General features: G+C 39.6%; 1 protein-coding gene across 1 annotated transcript in view; it reads left to right on the top strand.

The window, feature by feature from the left end:
* Positions 1-534: 534 nt before the first annotated feature.
* The window catches only part of PDIL5-2 (PDI-like 5-2), a 70363-nt gene continuing 56358 nt past the window's right edge, over positions 535-14539 (top strand). The window contains exons 1-3 of the mRNA XM_088965592.1: positions 535-835; positions 3531-3634; positions 3916-4286. Of these exons, the coding sequence (XP_088821718.1) occupies positions 623-835; positions 3531-3634; positions 3916-4286 (688 nt within the window). The 5' untranslated portion in view covers positions 535-622. The remainder of the gene's footprint in view (positions 836-3530; positions 3635-3915; positions 4287-14539) is intronic.

Genomic DNA, 14539 nt, shown 5'->3' with positions numbered 1-14539 from the left:
AGCCATTTTTTGTTTGAGAGGGGCGTCAATGTTAGGGTTCGAAAATGGATATATTAAGGGGTAACATTGGTCATTTTTGAAATACTTAGGGGCATTTAAAACATAAACCAGTGTTTTAATGCCTTAAGCTTCTGGGTGAGTTCTTACCATTTTAGATTTAAATTAGTGGTTTAGAAGATCTAATCAGTTATACTTAAACCCAAAATGCGTATTATGTATGGAAATCAAATATTTTAGACGTCTAAAAAGTATTATCGAATGCCTCTTATGAAAATCAAGAATTTTAGATGTTGAAAAGTGTAATTGAATACCTCCTTACTTTTTTACTTCGGCGAGTTTAACGATTTTTGCAGCACAAACTGAATTCACAGTGAGGTCAAAATTCCGATTAAGAAGTTATAACAGTCAAACGAAATGTGATAGCGTCGTAACGATAGGGGGGTAGAATTAGTCAATTGTCGTGACGGTAGGGGTAATTTTTCATTTTCTAGAACTTACGGGTGGTGGAATAGATTTACTCAAAATTAAATTAGATGATGAGTTTTCTCGTACGAACTAAAACGAAGCACAGCTTGCTGCTTCAGTCATACTGGTTTCTATTGGTGAATCGATCTGATCGAGAATGAATATTTCGTTTCTCTCCGTTTTTCTGATTGCTTTGGTCTTCTCTTTCCAATTGATCAACCCTTTCGTCTCTTGTCAGCAGTTCAAAGCAGATGGGTCCGTGTTGGAATTGAACGAGTCAAATTTCGACTCAGCTATCTCAGCTTTCGATTTTATCCTTGTCGATTTCTATGCTCCTTGGTGTGGACATTGCAAGAGGCTCTCTCCCGAGGTGTTTTTGGTTTTTCGACTTCAAAATTTAAATTTTTCTCATACCCATCTCAAAATATTTCATTTCTAACTAAATATTTAGTAGTTTAGATCTCATAATGATCTGGGTTGTAACGAGACTTGGCTAGTTTCTACCATTACCTAACATGGAATCCTTTAGGTTCTTTTTATTCTATTCCTTGCTTGATGGTTGCATTGGATACGCGATTATAAAATTACGTACTCCTGGAATCCATTCCACATGAAAATTGATTCTTGCGTTGCTGAAACATGTGAATATTTTCTGCTTTTGATGAAAAAGAGTAATTGCATTTGAGTAATCAAACCATGCACACGTAATATGCAAGAGGGTTTAGGCACATGAAAATTTGTTCTTTAGACCATTAAGTGTGACATGTAATGGTAACTGTTTTGGTAGATCTTGAAAAAGCCATGATTTACTTTTAGTCTTTAGGGATAGGTGCACCATGTTTTTATTATATTACATCAAGCGGGAGGAAGTAGATGCCTCGCCTCCATGAAGAACCCATGGAAAAAAGATGGAGCCTTTTCTGGTTTAGTACTCAATTTTGTTCAAGAATGAAGTAAACCAAGTTAAGTTGGAGATGGTCAAGCGGCAGAGTAGGTACATGTAAGAAGAATTTGGGCAAGGGAACGAAAAGGTGACATGCCTTCTGTCTAAAAGATTCCACAATCTTTCCAATTAGGTTCAGCATAAGGGGAGTAGCTGAAAGCAGAGACCGTAATTTGGCATCAACATTGGGGTTCTTTTGGAGAATACAAGGCTCCATCAACATTTTTTCTTTTCTGTTTTTCTTTTCTTCTCCTTTATTTTTTGATTAAGTAAGGCTCCATAGACATTTTAAATATAATGGAATAAAAGATATCTAAGTATGAAGGCAGGGGTAAGAAACTAAGGATTTGATTTCACCAGTAACAAGTTTTGTGTTCTTAATGTTAAATTAATGAAATATAATATATGAGTAGTTACCTATCCAAAATAGTAATAAATAAAAATGATTGGGATCTTAGGGGCGGTAGAAATCATCTTAGTTAATGGGAATTATACATATTCCCTTATTAAACTTACAGGGCAGTAAGCCAAAGGAAAAGACAAGCATAGTTAGCTTTTCTTTCATGGTGCCCTGGATCTGCTGGAGATTTGTCCACCAAAATGTCAATCTTATTCACATGAGTCCCCATATTTGCCAATCCTCTATCATATAGTCTTGCCAGAGGTAGGTTAGAAGGATTGTATTTTAGTGGCGTAAGGGTAGGAGCTTGTTGGTTTGTTTTGGATTACTGTTTTATTACTTATGCCTAGCCTCCTTAAAGATTTTTGAATCTTTCCATCCCACATGGCAGTTGAGATGATTGCACTTCACTTATCTTTTTATTTCCTTACCTTTTTATAAGATTGTTAGTCATCTACAAAAGGAAGCACCTACATGCTCTCAGTATGTTGTTTATTGGATCCTTTCTATTTTTCTGAAACATTCATAAATAGATGTTTTGTAGACAATTGGACCTTTGGTATTCTTCTCTGAGACCCTGGTTAGATGATTTCATTTGCCTGTTTCCTAACTGAATCTTACTTTACATTATCAGTTTCTGTGCTTAGTTGCTTTCTGCAAAAACTCGCAAAAGTGCTTTGATTTGGCTAATATCTCACTGAATGGAAATTCACCATTTTTGTGGTTTGGCTTAATGAAATTGTAGATTAGGATTCTTAGAGTTGACCCTGAATTGTTGGGATCTTGGATGATGATGAAATTATCATATTTGTTCCTTTGCGAATTTCTTTAGTTTGATGCTTCTTGAATAATTCTCCAACAAATTTCCTCCCACTTTTCTTTAACCCATGAAGGAGCTTGTGCTCTGCACTGACATTTTATTATTCAAATAATAAAAACAAATGGTGCTCTTTTTCATGGGAAAGGGGTTTGGGTTCAGTGTGTGGGTTGATAGGATATAATTGTAAACCTAGGCAGATACATCTGCCCTAGGTTCAATTGATTAACTTAAAGTTGATAGACAGAAGAGGTATTCATGCAGTACATATGAGATGCCTCCCACAGTTGACACCCCCCCCAAGGAATCATTTATTCTTAGTATCAGCCATATTTACAATTACATGCAAGTCCCTCATAGGGACTGAATAACATGTACAAAGGAAACAGAAATACGGATATAAATAAATCAAAGTATGCTATAGTAAAACAGAATACACACATATGGTTCTCCCATTTATGAAGTTTCTCTTTCTCTACAATAATACCTTCCTGTTAACTCCAAATAGAGATCAAATTCATCATTTTAGAGAATATAAAACATATTTATGCCTACTGTATGCAGTGGATATAGGAATTTTCAGCGGGCATGGTTTCTTACTAGGACATAACCTATTGGGAGATTTTTTTTTTTTAATTGGTTTCCTGAGGGAAAATTTCTTAATTGTGAGATTGTCTTTTTTCTGCCCACTGGGGCGTTTTAAGTTCTAGCCCAGGTAAAGCTCTCTTTGTGTTCCTCTGTAAATGGTATTGTTGAATGCTACTTTGCTCCTTGCTGTTCAGATATTTGTAGAATCTCTTCCATCCATTTCCTTTTCTTAATTGGCATGTGCAGTTCTTTTTCCTTGTAACCATATTATGAATTCTGATGCTATAGGTATGACAAGTTTAACTGTGGCATTGCAGTTGGATGCAGCTGCACCTGTACTTGCTGGATTGGACCAGCCCATTGTGATAGCAAAAATAAATGCTGACAAGTTTAGACGCCTTGCTTCAAAATATGAAATTGAGTATACTTCTTTTACCTTATCTTTTTTTGTGCATTTTTGAAGATAAATTATTATTTATGGTTATTGATAAAAAACTATTCATTACCAGATATTTAGGCCCTAGATTTTCACTGTCTAGAGTGGTAGGTTGTTGCTTTTAGAGTATATATTTAATATTTTTGATGTCTTAGCAGTAAATATGCTCACCTATGATATTTGTTATTGCATTTTCAAATCAGTACCTATAATACTTCCAAGTAGTCTAACATTACACTCAATACCAAGGAACTTCTGTGCTGCAGTGGATTTCCTACATTGAAGCTCTTTATAAATGGTACCCCTCTAGAATACACTGGCCCAAGAAAAGCCGATTTGCTTGTTCGATTCCTAAAGAAGTTCATTGCTCCTGATGTCTCTCTTCTTGAGTCAGATGTTGCCATTCGTAACTTTGTTGAAACAGCTGGAACACATTTTCCTATATATATTGGCTTTGGCTTGAATGAGTCCATAATATCTGAATTTGCCATCAAGTATAAGAAGAAAGCTTGGTTTTCTGTGGCAAAAGGTTTCTCAGAAGAAGCTATGGTAACTTATGATTTTGACAAGGTTCCTGCATTAGTCTCTTTTCATCCAAGCTATAATGAGCGAAGCATTTTCTATGGCCCTTTTGAAGGTAAATGTTATGTGCAGATTACTATCAACTATTGTTTCATCTGTATTCATTTTAGTAAAAGAATTCATGTTGCCCAACTTTAACAATGCTCTAGCATCACTGATGTCATAAGAGGTGAAGCAATTTGCTATGGCTCTTTTAAAATTGAATTTCTATGGAGCTTTTTGTGTTTAAAATTTTATGGTAGCACTAGTAATGCTTTGTATTCAAGGTGGGGCACACAATTGAACAAAGTGAGTGGCCACTTTTGAAAAGCAAACCTTTAATGTACAAGAATATGCAAACTTAAATTCTTGAGTAAAGAAAATATTTCAAAAAGCCTACTAGCTCAATTGGTTAGAGTATCACGTTTTCAAGGTTATAACCATATACATTTAAGTCCTACATAGGCTAAACTGTTTAAGCACTAAATGTCTTAAGTATAACCTACAATATGGTAAATAACCTATTCAACATCAAATTCAAAGTTAATTCACCAAGATATAGCAACAAGTTGGGTGAGAGAAACAAGTGCAGTTGAAGTGCACCCCACAAAACGAGCCTCTTTTTCCTTTTAATGAAATTTTTTCTTGATTCTTCATAAAAAAAAAAAACTTGGGCAGGTTGGCGCAAGGTGCCAACCAGCTGGTTGGTAAGGTCTCCTGCTGGTCATAGCAGAGACTTGGGGTCGAATCTCACCTGCACCTAGGTTTGGGGGCCTATGGGTTGGGGGATGGGCTACCCCCCGTTGTGTAGCCCTTCAGAAGATATCAAAAAACCTTGGACAGGTTGGCCAGGTTTAGTGATAACATAGGTTGAATCCTAAGACCTGGACCTTGAGCTTGGACTTAGCCCAACTTGAAGTCAAATACTGAGTTAGCCAACCCAAACCTAACTCTAGCTAAATTTAACAAACTTGGGCTGGTTTGAGCTTGGGTGGGCTTGGTCAAGCTTGGGCAAGTTTGTTAGGTTTGAAATGCCCATAAGTAACTGTTTCCTGTGTAATCTGACAGGATAAGGTTAGCGTAGGAACTCTGAAGGTTGGGGTTGGAAGGAATTGAGGGATACCAGTCCTGGAGAAAGAGATGAAGCTTTGAGTGTAGAGCCAAGGATTGAACAGGGCATCAAGAGATATGGAGTGTTAGAAGGTCCTAAGCAAGAGTTTAAATCCTCTATTTATAGAGGAAGCTCGCCATACAATCATGCATGGTTAAGACTGTGCTAGGACATTCCCTGCCTTTGTGGGCAAGCGGGAAATGACACACCCTGTGAAGTCAAAAATTGTTCTTAGATGTTGAGAAAGGAGATCAGAAGAAGATTGTGATTCTGATATCAGCCAAAGAAGTTACAGATTGGGGAAGTTTCATGGGAGTGGGTCATGGAGAAATTCAACTTAAAAGAAGCTGTGAGCTTTAAACCTTTTGACGATTCAAAGGCTGTGTTATTTGGCATTGGTGAAGAGATCATGACTCCAAGTACTGAGTTTGTAGATTCTCCAGTCGGCAGTTTTAGGGTGGAGAGGTGGCATGTGTCGTGCAATCAAACAATTATTTCTGAAAGTTTTCTGGAGCTTCAGTTGGTTGGGCTTCCATTCAATTACTGGAAGGTTGAAGTCTTGGAAAAATTAATCCAGTCCCTGGGTGGAGCTCTGGTTGCTTTCAGTCTTTGTGACCTTCATGCTGTGAGAGTTAGAATTGAAGGGCTTGAACGCGAAGAAGTTCCCAGGTGCATGAAAATTTTTGTCGATCATGTCTGGCTTAAGGTGTGGGTTCTTCTGGGAGTTGAATCATCACGATGGAGAAGTTGCTCCAAGGAAGAAGGCGATGGATTCCCCGATTGATAGGTTACACGTGGAGAGGAGAGAGATAACCAATTGCCATTTACTAGAGACCAGACGTTAGTGGTTTTTCAAGAGTCTCCAAGAGGGCTAGCTAGAAGGCCCCTGATTACAAAGGTTAACAGCTCAATAGCGTCGGTAATTGGAGTTCGTGTGAGGGGCAATAAGACTTATGCAGAGGCCTTTAGGGACAAAGTCATGTCATCTATTACAATGGGCCCAAATTTCATATTTAATCAAAGGAGGCCCGATTCAGCTAAGGCCTTGGAAGATGAACCGGTTTTTGGTCTTGGTCGAGCTGGTGGAGTCGGCCTAGGATATTATCAAGCAATCTGTGCGTGGAAGCCTTTGCCTAGCTTGACAGGAGAATCTAACCCCCCTCATTCTTCTTTAGGTAAGAGAACTGATGGCGTTAAGCTCGCAGTCGCAGAAGATTTTCTTTGTTTTCTGGAGGTCAGTATTAAGGTGTGTGGTGCAAATGCTCTGATGACTTCTGAAGAGAAGGGCTTTCAGATTAAGTCCTCACCTCATGCATTAGGAAAGGAGTGCAGTGAACAGGAGAATTTAAGGTCAGTCTGCATATCGTGAGGAAGGGAGGTTGTTCCAGAAAAAGGGAAGGTGACAAGAGAAAGTTGCTAGGACTGATGAAATCAAAGCTGAAAAGAAGTGAAGGGGTAAGGAGGTTTTTGACTGAGGCTAGAAAAAGGAAGAAAGAGAAGTGGATCTGGGTGGATTGCAAAGTTTGATAAAAACAGTAGGAAAAGAATATGGTTCAAGGAAGGTTCTCAACGAATCTTCTTTGTCTCAGCCTTTGGAGGTGCTAGTACCTGCTGGAACTGAGAGGCCGAAAGGGGAAGAGGAGATGGGCTCGGTTAGGAATCTTTATGCTGATGTTTAGTCTTTAGTCGGAAATCAAAGGTAAGGAGGAAGGAAAAAATGATTCAGGTGATGAAGAGACCACTGAAGAACAGGTTGAAAGCAATGTCTCTCGCTTTGTGGAGGTGAAGATCAGAAAGTTGGGTGTCGATTTGGGTAGGAGCAACCCTGCAGAGGAGGGGGAACAAACCAGTGAAATATTCAGAAAGAGACCACACAATTCGAGAAATCATAATATCGTGCATGTGACAAAGATATTCTCTGGACTTAAAAACTGGGCCTGACAGGAGCAGGACCTACAAAACATTTCAAATGGGTGTACAGGAGAAAAAGATTGAGAGACAATGGGACACTTGGTATTGATCATAGGGGGATACCGGGGCAGTCTCAGTCTTCTTCCTCCCTGGTGCCGAAAGAGCTATGGGAAAATAATTCAAGTTGAGGCGATTCCGAATTTGTTGTGAGACAGACAATGCAAAATGATAACAGTTATGTAGGGGAATCAGGTGGGGGGGCCTTCCAAAAAATAGTTGACAGAGAGGTTACAATTGGGAAAAGCCTAGGTCTGTTTTATTGGGGTGGTGAGGAGTTTGCTAGAAAGGCTTTTGAGGAGTTTGTAGGGAAAAGAAAGGAAGAGAAGTTGAAGAAAGATGTCCGTCTGAAAAAAGACAAGATATGGATGAAGACGAGTCAATCCAAGAGGACATATCCACAGAGGTTTTCTAAAATCAAGGCTGCAGCTAGGAGGGGCTTATGTTTTTCTGTTTTCTTGATGGCTTGTTCGGCAATGTTTTTTGGGGATTGGTTTGGGTTTTTTTCCTAGCTCTTAGTTTTGACTTGCTTTTCTTCTTTTGGTGATGTCTTATCACCTCCCTGATGTATCTCTTTTATTTTTAATAAAATTTTATCTTTATTCTTCAGAAAGAAAGACATGCCCTGCAACTGGAGGAAAGGGGGCCAAGTCAAGGATTATTTTGCATTTCGAGGAGGTAAAGGCTGAAAGGTTGGGTGTTGACTTGGGCCGAAGGAGCAAGCCTGATGAGGGGGAGGAACAAATTAACGGGGTGATTAGTAAGATATTGCATAGTCCGATAAACCATAATGTCATGCATGTGACAAAGATCTTCTCTAGGTTAAAACTTGGTCTAGCAGGGGCAGGACTTACAAAAAACCACAAATGGGTTTACAAGAGGAAAAGCACAAGAGGCAATGGGACATTTGGTACTAACCATGGGGGGGCAATGGTGCAAGTTCAGCCATCGGTGTCCCATTCGGGGAAGGAGCAACAGGAAAACGAGATGGGTGATGTTGACTCTGATTCTGGTGTGAGCTGGATGCTGCAACTAACAATGTTAATGACGGTGGCTCAGGATGTGTGACTCTCTAGAAATTAGTGGATAGAGAGGTTATGATTGGTAAGAGCCTGGGTTTGTTTTTTTTTGGGTGGTGAGGAATTTGCTAGAAGGGCCTTTGAGGAGTTTGAAAGGAGAAGGGAAGAGAGGTTGAATAAAAATGTTCATTGGGAAGGAGGTAATGTATGGGATGAGGATGATTCAAGCCAGAAGGATGCACTTGTGGATGAAGATTGAGGCCCTAGTTGTTGTACAAAGAGGGTTTGTTTTCATGGGGATTTTTTTGGGTTTTTTCTTTGGTCTTCACTTGAAGTTGGTTGGGTGAATCTTAATGTCTGTAAGTTGTGTGGTTATTGGGTTTTTATGGGGTTATTGAGGTCTGATCGTGGGTCCTTTGGGTGTGCTTCTTCTTCGGGTGATGTCTTATCACCTTTCTATTGTATTCCTTTTTCCTTTTCCTAATGAAATTTTATCTTTATTTTTCAAAAAAAAAATCCTTTGCTTTTTCTACTTTGGGCCTGTTTGGTGAGTTTATCTATTATTATTCATCACCTAATTATCTCTGGATCTTTGATTCTGGCGTCTCTAATCATACGACGGAGGTCACTTGTGGTCAGTCTTCTTATCCTTTCTCTTCTGATAAACACATTGTTACAGTCAATGGTGAGAAGCTTGATATTGTTGATTGTAATGGCCTGGCTTTGTCTACCTCTCTCTTCTCCCTTCTTATTGCCTAAAACATTGCCTAAAGCCAGGGAGTTAAATATTTCTAAGCTGATAATTGAAGGAGACTCAAAGCTTGTTATTGGCTGGCTTCAAAAGGGAGAGGAGATGGGATGGTGGGATTACATTAACGAAAGAGGAAGTTCAGGTTTTTGACTCAAGGAATGGAAATTCAGTTGCATTCGATTAAGAGAGATGCTCATTTGTTTGGCTGATGCTTTGGATAAGAAAGGGGTGGGAAGAAGCAATATTTTTTGGGGCCTGGGCTATGTTGTAAGTTTTTGTTCCTTTTTGGGGGGAGCTAAGAGTTTATCTCCCCTCTCAATTTTGTAATTCCTCTTTTATTTTAATAAAATATTCATTCTATTATTATTAAAAACTTCGTTGAAGATTAATTAGTTTTATGATGTTTTTCTAAGTAGATGTTTAATGCTAGTTGTTAGATAGGAGGTGGGGACCACAGTAGTTATGTGAGTCCAAATTTTATTATGTTTTTGAGTGTTATATATGCTGTTTTATGTTTTGCCGCCCTATAAGAGCATAGTTGTCTTTGTACTGTTATATTATTTTAGTATAATTAATAAGTGAAGAGGGCGGCCAAATTATTGCTCTCTTTTCTTTCCAACTCCTCTTCTTCTCCTTCTCTCTTCCTTCTCTCTTTAAGAAACTACTTTTCTTTTATATTTTTTAATTCGACAGATTTCTACTTGGTATTAGAGCATCGACTAGGGTTTCTTGAAGCATTCTCATGCAGCCCTAGATCAGCCGACTGTATGAAGTAGTAAAAGGTTGATCGGTCTGCTATAGATTGCCCAGTTCTTGTAGTTTTTGGTGGGATCTAGTCATCAAGAAGGTGATCTACTATTCAACATCAAAATCAGGAAGAACTGGAGTACAGGGAAGAGTCCCAGAAAAGTTGGACTCTTTGTTTTTGATTTGATCTTGGGCGCCTAGGTATTGGTAGTTTTCTTTTGATTTTTTGAAGAGGGCGGTTTGGGTTTTGGAATTTTCTGGGCCTCTCGGAGTGATCGATTCACTTTTCTCTCTATTGGGAGGCGTGGGGAGGAGTGAGATTTTCCTCAAGCTAGGGTTTTCTTCTTCCGGAAGGGTTGGTTTTTGTGTGTGATATTAAATTATTTTTTGAAGGTCTCCAATCTATTTTTTTCTTACTATTGAACAGTTTGAAGTAAGATGGAGAGTTGGAATACCGAGATGAAATCTACCGGTACTGTGGGACTGGGTGTTGGAGGTAGTAGTGATATTTTTGGGTCTGGGATCATTATTACAGTAAAACTTGAGGGTACAAATTATTTGGAGTGGGCACAATCAGCTAAGATGGCTATTGGTGCTCGTGGAAAATTAGCGCATCTCACTGGGGAGGAGAAGAAACCTGATACAGACTCTTCCCGATGGGTGCAGGAGAATTACATGGTAATGTCCTAGCTGTGTAATTCTATGTTACCTTGTATTGCAAAAAAATTCTTATGGACTAATACTGCTAAGGAGATTTGGGATGGAGTGACTGAAACCTACTCTTAGAAGCAAAATAAAGCCAGAGCCTATCGGTTAAGAAATTAGGTGATAAGTGTGAAATAGGGAGAAAAACCTCTTGCTATGTATTTCTCCATGCTGAAAACCCTATGGCAGGAAATAGATCACTTAGAAACCGTGTTATGGGAAAGTGTAAATGATGCAGCAACTTATCACAGATTGGTAGAGAGGAATAGGGTTTTTGAGTTCTTGGTAGGGCTGAACCCTGAATTTGACATTGCTAGGCAGCATATTCTTTCTAGGGAGGGTGTGACACTCTCTCAGGCCTATGACTTTGTCTCTGGAGAGGAGAGTAGGAGGAATGTAATGCTGAGACAGCATGGGATTGACTAGTCGGCTATGGTTGGTACAACAAAACCTAAGCCGAATGGAGACAGGGGGAGTAGTGAGACTAGAAGGAAAGATAAGAAGGACTTTGTGTATGATTATTGCAAGAAGTCTAAGCATACCAGGGACACTTGTTGGAAGATTCATGCAAATCTTATGCCTGCTCGGATAAGAAACAAGAAGGGAAATGCAAATGTAGCCACTACAGGAGACTCTTCAGCCCCTCTCTCCCAAATTGATTGGGAATCCATCGCAGTAGCAGCAGTGAGAATAGAATTGGAGAGGTTTGGGCAACTTATGAGTTAGAAAGATTCACCTAACTCTAGCCTTCCAGATGGACAGAAGAATGTAGGAGCCAACTACACCACTTTGCACATACAGGTAGTTCATATGCAACTACAAATCTTGCATCCACTTTAGGTAAGGAGGGACCTCCTTGAATTATAGACTCGGGAGCATCTGAGCATATGACTAATGCCCCTACCATTTTCAGTACCTATCAGTTGTGCTCTGGTAGAGATAGAGTCTCTACAGCAGATGGTTCACATATGCTCATTGCTGGGAAGGGGACAATTAGAGTGACTAATGATATAACTCTTGTCTTCTGTTTTACATGTCCCTAGACTTCATACCAACCTACTGTCTATTAGTTTTTTGACAAAAAATTTGAATTGTTCCGTAATCTTTTTTCCTGGTAATTGTATTTTGTAGGATTTGGAGTCAAAGAAGATGATTGGGAGCGGTCGTGAGGTGAATGGATGTCTACCTTCTGGATGAGATTCCGAGACATCAGGGTTATCATGTTAGCTGCAACAGTAGTAGTGGGTCAGAGTCAGTGAATCGGATTATACTTTGGCACAATCGCTTGGGACATCTTTCTTTTAGTTATTTGAAATGTCTTTTTCCAAAGTTGTTTGAGTCTGTTCAGTTATATACTTTGGAGTGTGAGAGTTGTCAGTTAGGAAAGCATTGTAGGCCGTCTTTTAAACTAAGTAATAAAAGAAGTACTGCTTTTAATATTGTTTCCACTGATGTATGAGGGCCATATCATATCCCTTCCATGGGAGTATTTCTTACTTTCTCTTGTTTGTGGATGATTATACACGATATTCTTAGATATATTTGATGAGATCATGTGATGAGGTTCCTAACTTGGTACGACAGTCCCACTAGATGGTTTTCACACATTTTGGAGTGAGAACTAAGGCTTTTAGATCAGATAATGCCAGAGAGTACTTTGAGAAGGACCTGACCACGTATCTCTTAGAACATGGTGTAGTTCATTAGAGCAGTTATGCATATACACCGTAGCAGAATGGAGTTGCTGAGAGGAAAAACAAACACATTGTGGAGGTGGCAAGGAGTCTTATGGTGTGTGCTTCAGTTCTTTTGCAGTTCTAGAGAGATGCAGTTCTTATAGCCGTGCATTTGATTTACCGTGTTCCTTCATGGACTTTGGGGTTTAAGGTGCCATTTAGCCTTCTTTTTCCAGATGGAGAAATATTTCACATACCTTTGAGGGTTTTTGGTTGTGTTTCTTTTGTTTACATTCTTGGCCCTCAGCGCAAGACATTGGATCCTAAGGCCAAGAAATGTGTTTTTCTTGGGTATGCTCATAACCAAAAGGGGTATTGTTGTTATGATCTAGTGTCGAGGAGCAGATTTGTCACTATGGATGTTACTTTCTTTGAATCCACATTCTTCTTCTCGAGTGGTTCTCCTCAGGGGGAGAGTTTTGGGGAGGAGAACTCACAATCTGTTATTCTTCCTGTTTCTGTGGTGCCTCCACCAATTCAGCTAGCATCCATATTAGTTCAGCCAGCACCTGCACCTCCAGTTTCACTACCTAAGCCACTACAAGCAGCCTTACAGAAATATCAACGCCGGTAGATGATGGTTGATTCCACACATCCTCAACCCACACCAATCTCTGTCAGTCCTTCTAGAACTCCAGATTCGGTAGATATAGTTCCAGGTATTCCTCTTGAGCCTGAGCTTGTTATGTTTTCTGATAATAATGTTTTTGTCCCTAACACCATTGTTGCAGCTGATCCCACTGACCTTGATCTTCCCATTGCACTTCGCAAGGGGAAGAGAAAGTGTATAGCCTACTGCATTTCACACCATCTTTCCTGCAGTGCCTTATCACCCTCCTACCGTGCTTTTCTTTCTTCCTTGGATTCTATGTCTATACCCAGGAATGTTACTGAGGCTCTCTCCAAACCTGAGTGGAAAACAACCATGCAAGATGAGATGGATGTTTTGGTCAAAACCAAACTTGGGAAATAGTTGATCTCCCCCCAGACAAGGAGACAGTCAGATGTAGATGGGTATTCACAGTAAAGTATAAGGCCGATGGCAAGATAGAGAGGTACAAGGCAAGGTTGGTAGCAAAAGGGTAAACTCAGACCTATGGTGTTGATCATCTAGAAACCTTTGCACCAATAGCTAAGATGAGTTCAGTTCGTATCCTTTTATCTCTAGCAACCACCTATTCATGGCCCTTGTTTCAGTTTAATGTAAAAAATGCTTTCCTCAATGGTGGTTTACAGGAGGAGGTATATATGGACATTCCAGTAGGCTTTTATGAAAATGTTGGTTAAGGAAAGGTGTGCAGATTCGGAAAATCTCTGTATGGACTGAAACAATCACCTAGGGCTTGGTTTGACAGGTTCAGAGGGGCACTCATCTGTTTTGGATACACATAGACACAGTCTGATCACACCCTCTTTGTGAAGAGGAGAGATGCTCTGGAGTCAATTCTGATTGTGTATGTGGATGATATAGTGGTGGCAGGAAATGATTTGGAGGAGATTGATGATCTCAAAAAATCATTGTAGCAAGAATTTGAGATCAAAGTGTTAGACAGTGTATGCCCTTAGCTCCAATAAGATTGATGTACATTATGACATTTATTGTAAATGAATAAAGTACATTTTTGATTCATATTATAGTGGTGTGTTTCTGTGTAATACCCTTAAACTGGACACTTATGGGACTTGTGTTAGTTTAGAATGTTCACAGCTGTTGGATAAGTCTGGGGTGATTTATCCTGCTAAGGCTGACACTGATGTGCCGCCAAGTGTTGGGGTGGCCTGTCTTAGCTGCCAAGGTGAGATCCAAGGTACATGCAGTGTAGGTTTACTTGAAACCCTGAACCGGACCAGATTTTCAGTATTGCCCTGAACCTTAGAGATTAGTGGGCAAAACTGGAAAGTTACACCTGACCCCTAGACTCGATTATGATACTGCACTAGGTGTCGGATTGGGCTGTCTTTGATATGCCAATCAGTGAGATCCTTAGAGGGGGTCAAAACCTGGGTTTGTTGGGACATTCCGAGAATTCATCTGAGTGGGTGATCACAGTGACAGGATCAACCCCTTTGTCGAACAAAGGTAATGATCGGGGATGCATTCTCTCTGATGGAAACCAAGACTGCCGGCTACCGATTTCAATTGTTGAAATTTGTTTTGCAAATATATTTATATACGGATATACATATATATATATATATTATGGTTTTAAAGTGTTTGCAAAAGGTTTTAATTCCCGGGATCCATGTGAGTAGAGAGTGCATCACTGTTCTTTGCTGCTGAGGGAGAGGTCC

The sequence above is a fragment of the Nelumbo lutea genome, chromosome 1 (genome assembly GCF_056320005.1).
Source record: "Nelumbo lutea isolate HS-2025 chromosome 1, American lotus-T2T, whole genome shotgun sequence".
NCBI classification, from domain to species: domain Eukaryota; kingdom Viridiplantae; phylum Streptophyta; class Magnoliopsida; order Proteales; family Nelumbonaceae; genus Nelumbo; species Nelumbo lutea.
This window is presented reverse-complemented; position numbering and strand designations above follow the sequence as displayed.